The following is a 19,152-nucleotide window of genomic DNA, read 5'->3' on the forward strand; positions in this document are numbered from 1 at the left end:
TAGTAAATTTTTTTTATTATTTATCTTTATCAACTATTTTAGCTAATTTAGCTCATCCCAAACACCACCTAAAAAGTTATGCTATGGTACACACCCTTCAAAATATGTGTACAATATGCATATTGTTATGTATTTTTGTGATAAATATTACATATATTTTTTTGTAGGAATTACGATAATTTGTGGTTCAAAAATGAAGTTACACATTTTGTGGCCCAAACATTTTCTAACTGCAAAATGTGTAACAATATCACAAAATATGTAATATTATCACAAAAATACGTAACTTTATTTATAAACCGCAAATTATCATAACTTTTATTAGAAAAATATATAAAATTTTACTACAAAATTACGTAATATACATTACAAAAATACGTAAGAAAGTGCATATAGTATACACTCTTGAATATGGGTGAGCGTGGTCCGATTTGGATCGGTTTGAAATGAAATCAGGATTAATCCATTGTCTACGGTTCTAAAAAAATTGGAACTTAACCAAACCATTAAAATCATACAAACCAATTCGAACCAAACCATTTAAACACGGTTCAGTTTGATTTGCAATCACAGTTTCATATAATTTGTTCACAAGAAAAATCATATAAATTTTTTAAAAAAATTCATCCTATCATAAATTATAAAAAATAATAATAACATGACCATCAAACAAACTACTCATAATATTCACTAGTTAAACAAAAGCATAATATTAAGCAAATATTGTTCAACATTAATCTTTCATAATTTTTTGAAACATAAACATTTAGATCGTTCCACCATTAACTTAAATAAATATAATATGTAGCAAGTAAATATATATGATTTAAGTTATACAGTTTGATTCAGATCAAATCCAAACCCATGGACATAAATCCAGAATCGATCTATAGAGACCCTTTCTCCAATTTTTTAAATCAGAACCAAATCATGAATTAAAAAAGCCATCGGCTGGCGAAGGGTTGTTTAAAAGCATGGATAGAACTTTTTGTCTCAATCACCGGGGGTGGTGACACACTAGCCTTCCACACGGAAGAGCAGGGCTTGAATTTTTGGAGATATAAATTTCACAAAATAAATATATTATATTCTGATCGTGACTCTGTCTCTTGTTGCGGGGTAAGTGAAGTCCATTGTTATCTTAGTAGCGGGTCATTTCCTATGAGTTAAGTTAAATTTGATTGTCAATCAATTATTCTAGAACAAGAGCCTATGAATGTTATGATAACTCACGGAATGTCTTTTTTATAGTTAAAAAAAAATTTGTCTCCACCTAATAAAAGCCATTCCACCTAACTCATTCAACCCGAGTTTTTTTTTTTGTTTTACAAATATTCTAAAAAATCAAATTATCAAATTATTTATTAAAGTAACTTACTTTTCAAATTATTTATCAAAATAATTTACTTTTCAAACAATTTATTAAACTAGCCTATCTTTTTAAAAAATATTTTAACTATATACAAATTCAAAATGAGAGTATATCATGAAATTACACATTCTTCCTATTGCCTTTTCCCAGAATACAAACGCCAGACCAGTTGTTGCTCTCTCTCTGCCCTCGTCCATAATAGACTGAGAAAACTGTTAGCCGTTTGTTTACAAAGCTGACTTTCTTCTCCTCGGGTCAGTCTCCTTTTCCCAAACCCTCCTGATTACGTTGGCGATTCTTTCATCTAAAGTGTATGTATATACAATACAATAAGATGTTTATATAAAAGGGGTAATATACATGGTCATGTTCTTTGGAGTGTCTTGCTGATTAGATATTTGCCCCATCCGATTAATAATATAGAAGCGAATATGTTGTTCAACGTTCGAGAACGTTTTTTCAGTTTTTTCTCATATGGGTTGGCTTTAAATTTGTACTATCAAATATCTTTTGAGCTGGGTTTGGTGTACTGTTAAAGACTTGTTCGTCGTTTTTCTCTGTTATTTGAAGTTGGGTCTTATGCAAATTCATGAATTTTTTATGGAGTTATAAGCTTCGCTGTTTTGGTGGGACAATCAATTGGGTTATTGAGCTGTGATATTCTATTGAGGTTTTTATGATCTTACTCTCGGAATTCCAACATGATCTAGCAGAGAGTAATGGTAGATAAGTTATGAGCTAAAAGTCTCGTTCCCAATTTTTCCGGGTGATTGATTGATTCATGGATGGTTAATGTATGGTGAGGTTTTGAAATTTTTATTTATTTTATTTTTTTGCTATCTGGGTGGTCGGAGAAATTTGGATTTCTTGGAGAATGTATGCAGTGGGGAGGCTTGGCAACTACATCTCCCGAGGAGTTCATACTGTGTCTGGGCCCTTTCATCGATTTAGTGGTGCTGTAGATATAATTGTGGTGGAACAGCAAGATGGGACCTTCAAATCATCACCTTGGTATGTTCGGTTTGGGAAATTTCAAGGGGTTGCCAAGACAAAAAATGAAGTGGTCAACATAAGTGTCAATGGAGTCCAAGCAGATTTCCATATGTATTTGGATCACAAAGGGGAAACCTACTTTCTCAGTGAGGTGGATGTTGAAGAGGGGAATTTTGTATTTTATCCTCCATTTTCGGATGAGCAGTCCCGGAGTAGTACTAGTCCATTGAAGTCCAAAAGTTTCCACTATGATGCTAATCAGTCTGATTTGGTTACTCATATTGATGTCACTAATGTGAAGATTTTGACAAGGAAAAGTTCATGCAGGTCTCGTATTTTTGGTCTTGTTTTTGGAAGGAAGTCAATGAAAGAGGATACTAGTCAAGAGCAAGAGACTGGCCCTGGTGTTGTACGAGCAGATTCATTGGAGCGGGCTAAACTTGTAGCTGACCTCTTGGAAGTGAACTGGTCTACAAATCTTGCATGTACTAAGCGGAGGAAAACTAACGTGTCACGGCTTTCTGCTCCCGATATTCCAGGTGGCGAAGCAAACAATGATTTGCCAATTAAGGTTAGACAGGGTGAGACGGATTCTCCATTGCAGGACAACATGGTACATAGTTTAGACTATCATGTGTTGCATGAAGGAATTAGTTCATATGACAGCAAAATGGGCAATAGTTATCAGAAACTGGGGAGTTCTGATAAGGATTTTGGTGTGGAAATCTCACATTTAAACACTAAGCACATTGTTGAAACATCCTCTTTTGGTGAAAGTGGTTTGCATGAAAATTATAGTTTGAATTCTCAAACAGTAAGGAAGATTGATCAATTAGGTGGAATGAATGTAGATCATGATGAGAATGCTAGGGGTTTCATCTCTAAGACCATAAGTCCTGATCCAGATCCTGCTCAGCTCAGTGCATGTCCCAGCACGAAGCTTGATGAACAGGTTTTTAAGGAGAAGGACATTGTTTTACCAGGCGATGGGGTCTCCAAGGAGGAGAGGGGAGAAGATAGACTCGAAGCTTTTGTTTACTGTGAAACTTTAGAGAACTCAAAGGTAGGAGGATTGGAGGATTTATATGCCAAAACACTTCATCAGACAGCTGAGCTAATATCTGAGGTATCCTCTCTACAAGAAACTAGTTTATTAGTAGCAAATGGGGGACGACCTTTAGATGTTCCAGATTTGTTAGCAGATGGCATATGTGACAATGAGGCACAGATTCTTGGTAGTGAGGGAACTTCTTTGAACACAATTGCAAATAGAATTGTAAGTGAAACCTGTACTCCATTGGTGACTGTTGACCCAATATATGGTTCCGTAAAAAAAGATGAGTTATGCAGCATTTGCACTATTTCTGATTTCAACAAGTCAATTTATGAAGTACAAGATGAGCAAAATATTAGGGATGGAGATAACATAAGCAATTTCCAGTATTCTTCAAAGCCAATTAGTGAATCTCAAGCATTTAGGGGTGACAGTTTCACAACAAAGGTAATGACTGTTTCACCATCAGACATCTCAGAGGAAGAACAGCTCCTTTTTGGTGATCTTGATGATTTCAATCATGGGGAAGTTAAATGCATAGAGTCAATTTCTTCAGTTCATGTTGAGCAAGAAGATCGCCCCTCAGTTGCTCCAAATGTTAGTGAAGCAGTGATTGAGTCACTCAACCCAAATGATGAGTTACATTCATCTCCAGACAAGTTTGTTCAAGAGAATATGCCAAATGATGTTGAAGACTTCAGACAAAAGTCAAGGATAGTTTCAACTTTCATTAATATTCCACGAAGTAATAAAGTTGCTGGTGAGGATGTTGAGAGGATGGCTGAATCTTTACCTAGTAGGTGGTCTCACATGGATGTATTAGATGTAGATGACCCTCTCTGTTCTTTAGGCCATTCTCTAGATTCAAATTCTGAATCCTTGAAGTGGATGCTACTGAGGGGAGACATTTCAAGCTGTATAAAGTCAGATGAAGACAAAGATCTTGTATCCCAGGCACAACCAACAGTCAAGGATGCTCAAATTTCGCAGGAGCCTAAAGAAGTACCTGCCAGCCCTGCAGTCGGTAAGAGAACTACTTGCTTATATGCCATATATAGGTCAAAACTTACATATTTGCTGGTTGATTGGGAACTGAATTGAAAGGATGGCTATATTGCCAGGACATTTTTCTTGTGGATTGACAAAATTTTTTTTCTTTTTCAGCATCACCCCTTGTGGGAGAATACCTGTTTACCCATCCAGTTGCATCCCTCAGTCTGTCCATGCATGGAGAAGAAGGTCCCTCATCCTCACATGTTTGAACTGAAATTCATGATAGTTATTTTGATCATATTGAGAAACTTTTTCAGGCAATCCATCTAAAGCCATTGATACCTCCCAGCCAACTCATAGTTCTACAAGTTCTGATGGTGAAAATACTTTGGAGAGCTCTATTGGTTTGGATGGGGAAAGAGATGTGCTTGTCAAGAAGAAGAAAGTGAGGGCAGTCACTCCAACTTCTGAACAGCTGGCATCCTTGAATCTGAATAAAGGGAAGAACACAGTAACCTTCACATTCTCAACTGCGATGCTGGGGCCACAGCAGGTTGTTTGTTATGCATTGTTTGATTGCAATTCTCTCTCTCTCTCTCTCTCTCTCTCTCTCTCTCTCTCACTCGAAGTATTGACTTAACAGGTTGATGCTAGAATCTTTTCTTGGAAATGGGACACTCGTGTAGTCATTTCCGATATTGATGGGACGATTACCAAGTAAGATTATCCTTACTTTTTTTTTTGGGTTTTTTCCCGTCAGTTCAAGAGTTTACCAATAGTGATATATATCTTAATGTAGTTAATACTAGAAGTCACGTTTGTACAGTTGGGTTCTGTTTCTTGCATCAGACTATTAAGAATATAAGAGCTTGATATACATTGTTGGGCTCTTACAAGCTTAAGCTTTTGTGATAATTGGTCTCCTAACATGATATCTGAGATCTGATTCAAGGAGGTGTTGTGTTCAATTCTTGTTAAAACCATTCGTTCCTCCATATTAATGTGCACTATTTCATGATGGGTTTATGCACCATTTTCATTTTGTGTTATTTTGTCTCTCAACGTGCGAGAGGGGCTGCAGGTAACTAACAGTTTGATACAATTTTTGGCCAGTGTTGCTTTACAAGATAGAATGTTGGGCAATTAGAAGCAACACATTCATAAAATCAGTGTAGCAGATGATATGATCACTTTAAATGGATATGTTAGGGGAGTAGAAGACCTAAATTGACATGGGATGTCATAGTAGAAAATGATATGAATTTATTTAATTTAATTGAGCATATAGCCCTTAAATAGTACGGAATGGTGCGGAATGGTGAAAAATGATTCATGTAGTCGACCCACTTGAGTGGGACATAAGGCGTTGTTTTGTTTGGTTTGGTTTGTGAGCCTTCATAGTAATGTGCCCTAATATTTCTGATTGGTGAAGCTGCTGCTGAAGAAGATTGAAGAGAGGTGAAAATGGTTGTTCATGTTTATGACTTTGGAAGTGACTATTGTAATTTTGTGCATTCTCATCTGTTCGTTAGTTAGTTTTGGATGTTTTGTCAAAAAATTTAGGGTGTTTGAATTCATTATGTTAATTGAATGATGGGATAATATATACATATTTTTTTTGGGTAGCATTTCAAAAGTATATATTTGTTTTCATGAGCATTTTATGAGTCATTCTTTTCCTCATAAAGAAATGATTAGACATGTTACCCGAAAAGCAACCTAGGAGAGGGGGAGGGGGTGAATTGGGTTTTTACAAGTTAAAACTAACAATTATCCAAATAAAATTAAGTTCTAGTGCAGCAGCTATAACAGATGAAAATCAAGTATATCAGATGAATACCACAGTAAATATGAATATGAAGTTAAAGAGATAAGGAAAGAGAATGCAAACAGATTTATAGTGGTTTGGCTTCATCCAAGCCTATGTCCATTCCTCAAACTTCAACTTGAGATTTTCCACTATTCTTCAACCTTCTAGCTTCACAGGGGTGCTAGCAACCTCTTACACATGGAGCAATCCTCCACAGATTTTCATAGACTATTCAAGCCTTCAAACCCTTGAAGACCTTAGGTGATTTCACTATCACTCTAAAAGAATCAAGAAAAATGAGTGTTCTACACTCTTACAGGATTTGTGATGAATATTTTTGCTCTCAAAGAAAGCTACAATGAAAACCTCTCGAAGGTAGATACAAAATATGAAAGCTCAATTTTTTAGTAAAACCTCTCAAAGGCAGATGAACAAATATCTACGCTCAGTGTTTAACTTCTGAAGAAGATGAATGAATCAGAGATGAATGCTTTAGATATCTCTCAGAGTGAGTTTGAGATTGATGATTGAGTCAAAGAAATTTTTTTGGCTCAAACGTGTTTTTCTACAGCTGAAGTTGTATTTAAATGAAGTACACATCCAGTAATTTGACTGTTGCTCATTGAAGAGATGCGTGACATTTTTGGTTAAATTTACGTTGCCCAACTTGAGTAGTTTTCATTTCCCATATTTTGTTTAAATCGTGGAATGACGGGTTTAATCAAATAGCCGTTGACAATCATTACAATAAGAAGAGTCATTGCAACAAAAAGATCGTTGCAGTAAAGATTACACAAGGCGGTCGTCCACCTGGATGTCCGGACTGATGTCCTCTTGTGTTGTTCGATCATCTAGTCTTGGTTATAGCTAGCCGGTCATTAGGCCCGATTGACAAGGGTGATAGCTGTGGTTGACAAGTTCTCTGGAATTTGCAAAACTGAACAATTCTTCCAACCGGTTGTCCCACCGGTCATCTGGCCGATCGTCCAACCGGTCATCTGGCCAAGGGCGGTTGTCCGGCCTCGGGTTGGTTGTTTGGTCCTATTGGTTTGGTGGCCTGAATCTTACATGCTTTCTCAGGAAATGACCGTTGCATCAATATTACACAAGGTAGTCGTCCTGGGGGATGTCCACAATAGTGCCCACATTAAATAATTTTATAGAAATTTAAGAGATAAAAATTATTATAAAGATAAAATAAATAATTTTTGTTTAATATTTAACAACTAAAAAATAAATCAAAACAAAAACCATTAATCATAAAAATTCATTTTGTCTAATATTTAACAACTAAAAATAAATCAAACCAAAAACCGTTAATCATCAAAATTCATATTATTTTTAACAAAACATTAAAAAAAAAAAAAACTAAATTCTTGATCTAATGAGCTCCTCAAACATGCCAGATAATGATCTTGTTAATTATGTTATATAATGATCTTGGAGATTATAATCATGACTCCATTTTGGGGTGTTTTGGGAAAAATTGGTTTTTTTTGGGGCTAAAATCCACAAAAAGACAAAATAGGCTAAAATAGTCAATAAGACAAAATGTCACATCAAATCCATAATCATTTCACTTTTTCTCTCATAAATATCACATTCAACTACAAAAAAATCCAACTCTCTTCTTAAGCACAAATATTTTAGCCTATGAAGCATGGACACGCAAAAATGGAAGTTGTGGCGGTGTCGGATACGGGGATACGCCAGGGACACGGGGACACGCTAGGGACACGACATCTGGTGTGTCCCCATAATTTAATTTGTTTTTTTGCAAGGGACACGGCGGAGACAGGGTGGGAACACTCGTGTCCAAATCTGGACATGCCATCGAACACGGCGAGAAGAGTAAACGAAAGAGAAAAGGAGTACAAACCTGGTTGGTGACTTCTTAGAGCCCTTCGACTTCGACGATCCAGAGCCCCCTTCGACTTCTTAGATCTCTCTCTCTCGCCTTCCCTGTCTCCCTCGTGATCGCTCTCACTTCTGTCTCCCTCTCTCGCTTCGGTCTCTTTCTCTCTCGCTTCTATCTCCCGTCTTTATCTCTTGAATCTTGATTCATATATAATATATGTAACTATTATTATTATATAATAACTATTATTATTATATATTATATAATAGTTATATATAACATAAATATACTTATAAGATAATATATAATACATAATATAAGATAATATATACTTATACATATTAATAAATAAAAAAATAAACACATGTATGTAAAATAAAATAAAAAAAAAATTAATTGAAACACATTATTTACAAAATATAATAAACCAAACCAAACCAAGCCTTAAGTCCCATCAAATGGGGTCGGCTACATGAATCCTTCTTCTCCACGCGGCCCTATCAAAGGCCATTTCATTAGTCAAATTAAGTAGATTCATATCTCTATTTATAACGCTAGTCAACGTTAATCTAGGCCTACCCCGTCCCCTAACACTTCCATCTATCATTACAGTATCGCATCTCTTCACTACTGCCTCTGTTGGTCTCCGTTGAATATGACCAAACCATCTCAAACGATTCTCTCTCAACTTATCTTCTATCGGTGCTACTCCTACCCATTCCCGAATACACTCATTCCTAATCCTGTCCTGTCTAGTCTTACCACACATCCACCTTAGCATTCTCATCTCAGCCACACTCATCTTATCTACATGTTGTTTCTTGGTTGCCCAACACTCCGTCCCATACAACATAGCTGGTCTAATAGCCGTTCTATAGAACTTACCTTTTAGTCTAGTGGGTATTCGTTTATCGCACAATACCCCAGACGCACTTCTCCACTTACACCATCCTGCCTTAATCCTATGGGCCACATCTGCATCAATCTCTCCCGCTGTTGTGATAATCGACCCTAAATAACGAAAATGTTCACTCTTAGGCAGTTCTTGGTTCTCAATCTTCACTTCTCCTCTGCTTTCATTGTTACTGTTACTAAATTTACACTCCATGTACTCTGTCTTAGTTCTGCTTATCCGAAATCCTTTAGATTCAAGAGTTTTTCTCCAAATCTCCAACTTTGTGTTAACTCCTTCTCTAGTCTCATCCACTAACACAATATCGTCTGCAAACAGCATACACCATGGCACGTCATCCTGAATATTTATCGTCAACTCGTCCATAACTAAAGCAAAAAGATAAGGACTTAAGGTAGATCCTTGGTGTAACCCTACAGTGATAGGAAATTCATTTGTTTCTCCAGCTGGCGATCTAATAGTGGTCACCACCCCTTCATACATGTCTCTAATCACGTCAATGTAGCCTTTTGTCACCCATTTCTTCTCTAACGCCCACCATATTATATCTCGGGGCACTCTGTCATATGCTTTCTCAAGGTCGATAAACACCATATGAATGTCTCTTTTCTTTTCTTTATATTTTTCTATAACTCTCCTCAAAAGATAGATCGCTTCCATTGTTGACCTACCAGGCATAAACCCAAATTGATTCTCTGACACCTCTGTTATGTCTCGCAATCGGTGTTCCATCACCCTCTCCCACACTTTCATTATGTGACACATTAGCTTAATTCCTCTATAGTTGTTACAATTCTGGACATCACCTTTATTCTTATAAATTGGCACTAAAATACTCTTCCTCCACTCATTTGGCATGTTTCTAGTCAACAAAATTTTGCTAAACAACCTAGTCAACCAAGCAACTCCCTTTTTACCCAAACACTTCCAAGCTTCAATAGGGATATCATCAGGTCCTAAAGCCTTATTTGATTTCATCTTCTTAAGTGCAATCTCTACTTCAAAGTTCCTAATCCTGCGATAGAATCTATAGTCCTGGTTTATCGTATTACTGATTATTTCTTCCCCTATTGTCGTACTTCCATGTTCCTCATTTAACAATTTCTCAAAATACTTCTTCCATCTTTCCTTAATCTCATCATCCTTCACCAATACCTTAGAATCCTCACTCTTGATGCACTTTACTTGATTAAAATCTCTTGTTTTCCTCTCCCGTATCTTAGCAAGTTTGTATACCCTCTTCTCTCCCTCCTTACTATCTAGTCTAGTGTATAGGTCATCATACACTTTCAACTTAGTCTCTCTCACTACTTTCTTGATCTCCTTATTAGCCAATCTATAGCTCGTAAGGTTTTCCTCAGTTCTATCCTTCTGCCACTTTACAAAATATAATAAAAAAATAAAATAATTAATATGTATTAAAATAAAAATATTTATAAAAAAAAATTAAAAAAAATTTGCCGTGTCTGTGTCCCCATTTTTTAGAAATTGCCGTGTCCTGTGTCCGTGTCTGTATCCATATCCGTATGCGTGTCCGTGTCTGTGTCCGTGCTTCATAGATTTTAGCCTACTAAATAGCCAAAAGCTAAAATAGCCAGCTAAAATAGCCTACTAAAATAGCGAACTTCCCAAACGAGATGTGATCAACCTTGTTATGTTAAACACAATTTATTGATTCATTATAAGTTGTTTAAGTTGCTCCTATAATTGTCAAGAAGATAGTGTTGAGTAGTAAAATCCAGTTGCTATGTATCAATGAGGCCTAGAATTGTGGTGATAATATTGTTATATTCACTAAGACCATCTCCAACGGTTCACCAAAGTTGACATCAAATTCAAATTTTGATGAAAAAGTTACTGTTTACTACTCCAACGGTTGCACCAAATTGATATCAGATTGAGATTTTATCAAACAATTCATCAAACTGAGGACAAGATACTGATTTTACCAAAACACTGTTTGTGACCGTTGGAGGGAGGACCCGGTCGACCAACTGGTTGCCCGGCCGGTTGACCAACCGGTCGACCGAATTCCTTTCAAATAGGTAGGTTCAAACTGGTCAAAAAAGGTTCAAACAGGTAAAAAAAAAATTATATTTTGCCTTACCGGTTGACCGGCCGGTCAACCAACTGGTCAACCCACCAGCACTAATCTGAAATTGTTGAAACTTGATGAATCTGCAATTGTGAACTGAGAGCAAACATGCAAAATTCCAACCCACCAACCGATCATTATGGCAAGTCTTGTCAATTAGATGCTTAAATTCCAACAGAGGAAAATCTTCATCGATCTAGGGAGAAAACATGCAAAATTCAGTAGGCTGAGAGCAAAAATTTGGTGGGTGAGAAGGTGGAGGTTTTAGTTTACAGGGAAATGAAAAAAGGTGGAGGTTTTGGTTTTGGTGAGAAGGTAGAGGTTTTGGTTTCATTTTCTTGGAAGGAAGGGAAATGAAAAACACGGTTATTAGGGTATTCACATAGCGTTTAAAGTTGCAAAAAAAAAAAAAAAAAAATATTTACGCTTACCAGTCGACCCACCGGTCGACCAACGGGTTGACCCACGGGATTTGATACGGGATTTGATGAACCGTTGGAGCTAGTGATATCAGATTTGGTGAAACGAGTCATTTTTTATTCAGATTTGGTGAAAAAAGAAGTTCACCGTTGGAGATGCTCTAAGGATGTGTTAAATACAATATTTCAAGGCAGTGAAGACCATGGAACCTTGAGAAGGGCTTCTCTTGGTTTCAAGTTGCAAGTTGACTAAAAATATTATTTCATCTTTTATCTATACTCCTTAAAGTGATATGCATCTTTGGGGCTTATCATACCTAATTTACAATATATCATGATTCTGAAAGGCTAAAAGTATTGACTAGGACTGAGGAATGAAATCCTCTGTGGCTAGAGATTGTGGAGTAGAGAAACGTGAAATCTTTCAACACATTTCGAAATTCATGTTGCAAACATCCACTATTTAGTTTTTGGACTAAACGGTATTGATTATTTGATAGCATGTTCCTATTTCGGATCTAGATTCCAGATCGTGAATTACACACTTTAAAACAGGTGAGATCTTTGATTCATGAAGAACATAAATTTAACAAAGTAATATTCAAACAAGATAATTATTTTATTGAAATTATGGGTATTTAGAACCCTTGGATACACGTAATACAACTATTGGGTTTGGAACCCTTTACCTATAGCCTGCCATTGTATTACATGCCGGTGCGTTAAGTGTTGAGTACTGAAGTTTGTTGCTCTTGACAACAACTTTTGAATTCTCTTGGTCTCTCTTCTTCTTTTTGATTGCTTTTGTTTCTCTCATCTTTTCTTCTTGCTTCTAGTTTTCGATCTCTCGATTTTTGATCCCCCTATTTTGTGTGATGGTCCTTGTATTTATAGAGAGTCATTGTGTGATAGATAAGAGAATCTTATCTCTATTTTGAATTTCAAATTGTATGATAGCATTGTTTGAATTCAAATGTAATGTTATCATAACAAATTTGGTTGATCATGTTTATCCCTTGTAGTTTCCTTTATGTAGACTCTATAGGTGTCATCCTTTGGTTTGGTGTATTGTCTTTCGAGTCTTGTAGGTTTCAAGTGTCATTTGAAGATCTTGAGTAACATCATTTAAATATGACGTTATGGTACCTTATTGTGTACTTCAACAAATCATATTGATCATTTTTAGAGTTGGCATCCTACAACTCCTCCACTATAGGCGCTGTATGTGTTGTCGCTTGATTGATTATGTCATTATCCATGTGTCACTTGGCTTATATGGGTTCAAAGACTCTGAGTTTCAGCGGTCTCATTATCCCGTTGAATTTGAAATCTTATCATAAATTTGGTTGAAATTTATGTGCCAGCCAACAAATTCCCCCTCATGATTCATACATGTGAATTTTAATTGTATGAGTCACAACTATTTGGCACTGTGTTTAGACCCTCTTTAGATTATGGATGAGAATATTTCTTGGCCTTGGTCTGTTTAAGCTCCTTTGTTAAGACTATTTTTTGGATGACGGGTTTTTATGTTGAGCCCTTTTTGTCAGGCTTTGTATACTTTTGGATGCCACTACTAGATTCATCGCAACATGGAACATTCATTCATTCATATAAAATAAGATTTCAGAAAACATCGTTCTCAAAGCATTTCCAAAATATATTTTCAAACATAACTTTACAAAGATATTACTCATAGATGGCTCGTGCTCGATAGAACTCCTTAACGACCTTGACATACACAGTAAAATACAAACACTGTTGTAACAAGCGTTTAACAATCGAACTAACTTAGTTTTATTTTTTCTTTCTTAACTTAACTTGCAAGTTCTCAAGTCAGTTCAAGCGTTTTGCTTTAGCTTAGCATTTTCTAAAGAATCAGCTCTATCTCAAGTCTCTTATAAATGTTAATCATGTACTAAATGTGCATATACCCTACAACAATTTCATATGCTTTACATTGGGAAATATCATATTTACATATTTAAGGTTTAAGGAAATAGCAAGAAGTGGAAGGAAACTAAGTTAGGAGAGGAATCAGCATGAAACGGTTAGGAAGAAAGTGAGCAGCCTTCGCTTATTTAGGCATATCTATTTGTATACTTTGAATTTGGATGTGAGACCATCACCATTGGAAACTAGACTTCTGGGGCTTGAATTTAGACTTAAGAATCACATAAAACCAACTTCAGATGAAAGAGATATGCTTATTTGAAGTTGCAAGGTATAAGCTGAACAGGGCTGGCCGCACGTGCGTCCATGTTGGCCGCTTAAGCGGTGGGTCAGGACACGCAAAATGCATTCTGCACGCTCGTGCGCCTGATGAAGGCGGCTCGAGTGGACAGCAAGCTCAGGTTGGGGCTGGGACTGTTCTACATGTTCTTAAACCTTCCAATTTGGTTTTCTTTGCTTCTAAACCTTAAAACATGGTATATAATGACCAAAAACATGTAAATATGGAGCTAGATACATAGAAACTCCTTTATTTGCAAGGATTTGAAGATCAAACTACATGAAAAGCATACTTTAATTCATGTTTCCTAACTTTTCTTTTCTTCTTTTTATTCCTACGTTTTCAATCCTTCAAACCAAGTTCTAAGGTTTCCTAATCACAAGTAAATGGTCTAGGTTTGTAGCATATCAATTGTATAGCTCAAATCTAACTTAAAACCAATTCAAAACTTGATTTTCAATGAATTCTTCAAACCTTTTTCTTTTTTTCAAACTTTCCTATTTTCTTTTCATTTCAATCATCCAAAACTTGTTTCTAATCAATTTTTAGCTAGGTTTTGATATGAAATTATGGAAGGGGATTGAGTTTCCTACCTTGTGATGATTTTCTTGGGATTTCTAGGCTTGAATTCTTGGATTTCTTGGGTTTTCCCCCTTTTTCTCTTCTTTTTCTCTTGTTCTTCCTTCTCTGAGTTCAAGAACGCCAATTTTTCTACCTTTCTCCAACTCTCTCAATTCTTCTAAATTTGTAGGATATAATTATATTAATTTGCTAATTACTCCGTTAGGCTAATTAACTAGGCTTAGTTCTAATTAATCTCAGTTAAGTCTTAATCTTGGTTAGCCTAATTAACCTTGCTTAGGCTTTAAGCTAATCTTGATTAGTTTTTTTGCTAATCCTACTTAATTTTTGATTTGGCACTCATTAGGCTCTACTTATTAAACTAAGTTCTTTAAGCTCCTCACTTAAGGTTTTCTAAGTTATCTAGTCCTTCAAAAATTCAATTCAAGCAAGTTCCCTAACCCTACATTGTTGCCTAGTTTCCATGTTCAAGTTCTTCAAATTTCTAAGGTTTCCTACTTAAGCACTTCAAAACCCTATTCCTAACATAACAAGCATATAATATGCATTAGGCCAATGAATGAAGATATTTTCTATCATAATTAGATGAATGAATGCTGTGCATGCTTTGGTTCTCACAGTTCCACCCATGGAAGGAACAAATCCCTTGGTTTGTAAGTGCCCATTTCACGAGATCAAGAACAATTTCAATCTTTCCCTCAATTGTGCCTCGCCTTCTATGAAATCATGTTTGAACAGACGTTCCTTCATCTTCCAAAGGTTCCAACATTTCAATTTCCACTGGCCTTGGTCATAAAACCTCCTATAAAATTGATCAGACATGGTGTCCCAATTAGGGATTGAATTGGGTGGTAGGCTACATTGCCAATCTGTTGCTCATCTGTTGATAGAGAGGACAAACTGCCGTAAGAGCATTGCTTGGGTTTTCACTATGTTGTACATTGTGCAAGGAAATGAACTAAATGGCACCTTGGACAACCAACCCCATTATACAAGGGAAAATGAGGTACTGTGTATCCTTGTGGGAACTGGACCCATTTAACCCAATTGGGAAAAGGGTGTCCAAAAATTTGATTCGTTTCAATAGTCTGATTTTGATGGTCTCCAAACCCCTCCTCTTTTAAAGAAATCGTTACTTTTGCTGGATTTTTTGATTCCCTTTTGGCTTCAATCCTTGCTTTCTTGTCATCAACCGGATTGCTATTGATATGTACTTCTCCTTCTTCAAAATTCATATCCACGGTAGTGACATTGCATGGAAAATCAAAGTGGCCAGTTGACACACTTTCTCCATCATATGTTCTAGTTCTAGCTATTGATGTGTATGGTGAGCTCATAGGAGAAAAATCAAGTTCCCATTCTTCATCGATGTCTTTAATTTGAGATGACTTTGCTTGTTTGTTCGAGTGCTTCCACGCTTCATCATCTGACTTACATATGCAATTCACCTCATCATGCTCAAAATGCAACCTTTTTGTTGCCTTTCTCATAAGCTCAGTGTTAGCAATGTTAGACCCATACCCAAGACCTCTTTGTTTTGTACCCCTTACATATTCTGGAGTATTTTGATAGTACATTGGTGGTACTTGAGAATATTTTGGAGGAATCTCTTTGCTCCTTGGAGATTTACACCATAAGGAGGTCAAAGTATGCTTCAAGGCCTCTGGTGTATACCTTGGCGAAGCTGGTGTATACTCTGGCGAAGCCGGCTTATGTTCTAGAGAATCAGGTATATACAAATAGGAGATGTGATGCAATCTCCTTCCTTAACCTCTAAACAAACTCCATCTTCATCATCATCCCTTGACACAATGTTGGTTAGGCAAGGGGCCAAAGTAGCTTTCTCTTCCTTCCTCTTATCGAAGTATGCCTGCAACTCCAAAGATTGAAGTTCTGGAGGCAAGAATTCTTCAAGTTTAACTAGGTCTGGGGAATTTGTTCTAATTGTTCATCAAGAACAAATTTCTCCCCTTTTTTCTTCTTTCGACATTTCTTTTTTCCCTTCCTCTTGCTTACTTTAGCCTTTTTTTGCTTCATGGAATCTTTCGATTTCTGATGTCTTGTAGAAGCAATAGCATTTCTAGCTTTCACTGCGACATTTTTTCTTTTCTTCATGCCTTTTGATTGGTAAACGATGCATTATCCTTTTTCACCATTATCAATAGTGACTGGGTTAGCAGATGCCTTCTCTTGAGAAGGGAGTTCAATGATCTCAAAATCAAGAAGTTCTTGAATCTTATCCTTCAGAACAAGTACTCCTTTAGTGGATGGCTAGTCAAACGATGATAGGGGCAATACGTTCGATCATTTGTTTTCCCTACGTAGTGTGGTCTTTTCAATTCTGGGAGAGCAATCAACTTTTGTTCTAATAGATCTTTGAATAAGTTCTACACTAGATCATTTGCAAAAGAATACTTCTTTTGCAACCTTTATTTCATAGTCACCTTTTTTTTTTTTTTCTGTAGGCTTCTTAGCCCCAACTCTAATCTATAGGGATGGTCACGGGTCAGGTTTGGGGCGGGTTTGTAGTAACCCACCCCCACCCTGTATCATATAGGGGACGGGGAAAATCAGGGGGTGGTAGGGGCAGGGCGGGAGACAGATTGATTTTGTAAATTGAGAATGATAATATTAATAAAAATTATATATAGGGTATATTAGAAATAATGATTTATACTTATGAGAATTATAAGATATAAGATGAAAAATAAATGAGTAAAAATTAATATTAAGTATAATATTTTAGTGTTTTAATTTTGTTATATTTAATAAATATAATTAGGTAGTGGTTAGATAGAACGGGGCGCGCAAGCAATAATTTAGTGTTTCAACCAAATTTATGATAAGATTTCAAATTCAATGGGATGATGAGACCATTGAAACTCAAAGTCTTTGAACCCATACAAAATGACACGGTCGATCAGATGACAACACATACAAAGCCTATAGTGGAGGAGCTGTAGGATGCCAACTCTAAAAATGATCAATATGAGATTTGTTGAAGTACATGATAAGGTACCATAATGTCGTATTTAAATGATGTTAATCAAGATCTTCAAATGACATGTGGAGCCTACAATACTCCAAGGACAATACGCTCAATCAAAGGATGATATATGTAGAGCCTATAGCAAGGAAACTACAGGGGGATAAAGTCTAGGAGATCAACATGACCAACCAAATTTGTTATGATAACATTGCATTTGAATTCAAACAACTTTATCATAAAATTTTAGATTGAAAATGGAGATAAGATTCTCTTGTCACATAGATGGCCCTCTTTAAATATGAGGACCATCACACAAAGAAGAGAATCATAAATCGAGAGATTGAAAACTAGAAGCAAGAAGAAAAGGCAAGAGAAACAAAAGCAATCAAAAAGAAGAAAAGAGACCCACAGAATTTCAGAGGCAATAAGTGAAGAGCAACAAATTTCAATACTAAACAAACACTCAACACACAAGCACATAATACAGTGGTAGGTAAAGGGTTCCAAACCCAACAGTTATATTTCATGCATCCACCTAAATCCCCAGAATTTCAATAGGATAATTCTTCTGTTTGAATCTCCCATTGTTAAATTTTCTGTTCTTCATGAATCAGAGGTTTCGCTTGTTTATAAAGTGTGTAATTAACGATCTGGAATCCAGATTGGAAATAGGAACCTGCTATCACATAATCAACACTGTTTAGTAAATAGTGGATGTTTGTGACATGAATTTTGAAATATGTCGAACCTTTTTACGTATTGAAATTTGTCTCTACAGTGGATAAAGAGTACAATGATGTGTTGTTTTGGATTTTATAGCAGAATAGATAATTTTGTTAGACAGAACGGTTGTTAAAGATTGTGGAACTTACAAGAAATATTTAGCCATGTGCTTCTTTAGGAATGGTTGGTGATGGTTTTTTTCCGGGCATTCTTGGTTCTCAAGGACAAGTTGAAAAAGAGATGAATAATTAGAATGGAGTAGAGCATATATGGAGCCCTCATTGGTGTTTGAGTTAATTGTAGTTCAATTTTTAAATGAGAAGAATGAGGATGGCAGGAAACCTTATTTATCAATTTCTACTCTTAGTTGTGGTGGATGTAGCATACTTCTAGAGGCAGAAATCTTGGTGTGAGAATTTAGGAATTCTCAATTCTACGAAAGCATTGAATAGGGGGAACACTTTTCATGTTGATTGAAGAAGACCATCTTGTCAGTGTGGTGGAAAAATGAACACTTTTCATGTTGATTGAAGGGGACCATCTTGTCAATGTGGTGTAAAATTTTTGACAAAGTTATGTATTTGCAAAAAAGTTTGAAAGTTGTGAAGGAAACTAGAAAACTTTAAAAGATGGACTAAACTTGCTTTTGCATCCTTGGGGAAAAGAGAAAATGTTGGGGTTGAGAATTTGGGGAAGAAGACAGGTTGGGCTAAAGGCACTATAGTATGGATTAAGGGTAAGAAACAAGGGAGGAGAAACGTTATGGCGAGTGGGGCAATTGCTCCCATTGAGTTCTGGGGAAAAAAAATAATGTAGCCACTTGCAATGGCATTAAAAAATAGCTTGTGTGAGACAATATGTCCCCACTTTACATTGGATTTTGCCCCAACTATGTTATGAACCCCATTGAAGTCTCACTCTGTCACGATCCCATCCCGCCCTAAACAAGATAGTGTAGTAATCGGCTAGTAGTCGTGGACTACCAAAGGCCTAACTTTCAAAACAAGTTGGACTCCAATGATAGTTGGGGCAAAATTTTCATTTTCAATTGCAGATGCCATTGGTTTCTTATATTGAGTCCATTTAAAACAGTTATTTAGAGCAGTGCATAACTATAT

The 19,152-nt window shown here is 36.2% G+C and overlaps 1 protein-coding gene across 8 annotated transcripts in view; it reads left to right on the plus strand.

The window, feature by feature from the left end:
• The first annotated feature begins 1,449 nt into the window (after positions 1-1,449).
• LOC114258297 (phosphatidate phosphatase PAH2) overlaps positions 1,450-19,152 on the plus strand; it is a 72,204-nt gene continuing 54,501 nt past the window's right edge. For 4 of the 8 annotated variants that reach the window (XM_082873903.1, XM_082873908.1, XM_082873902.1 and 1 more), the window contains exons 1-4: positions 1,450-4,443; positions 4,584-4,658; positions 4,730-4,965; positions 5,056-5,129. In XM_082873903.1, the coding sequence (XP_082730029.1) occupies positions 2,247-4,443; positions 4,584-4,658; positions 4,730-4,965; positions 5,056-5,129 (2,582 nt within the window). In that variant the 5' untranslated portion in view covers positions 1,450-2,246. The remainder of the gene's footprint in view (positions 4,444-4,583; positions 4,659-4,729; positions 4,966-5,055; positions 5,130-19,152) is intronic. The other 4 variants (XM_082873905.1, XM_082873909.1, XM_082873904.1 and 1 more) reach the window with 1 other exon arrangement.

Source organism: Camellia sinensis, chromosome 6, assembly GCF_055761805.1.
Source record: "Camellia sinensis isolate YWXY chromosome 6, ASM5576180v1, whole genome shotgun sequence".
Taxonomy (NCBI): Eukaryota; Viridiplantae; Streptophyta; class Magnoliopsida; order Ericales; family Theaceae; genus Camellia; species Camellia sinensis.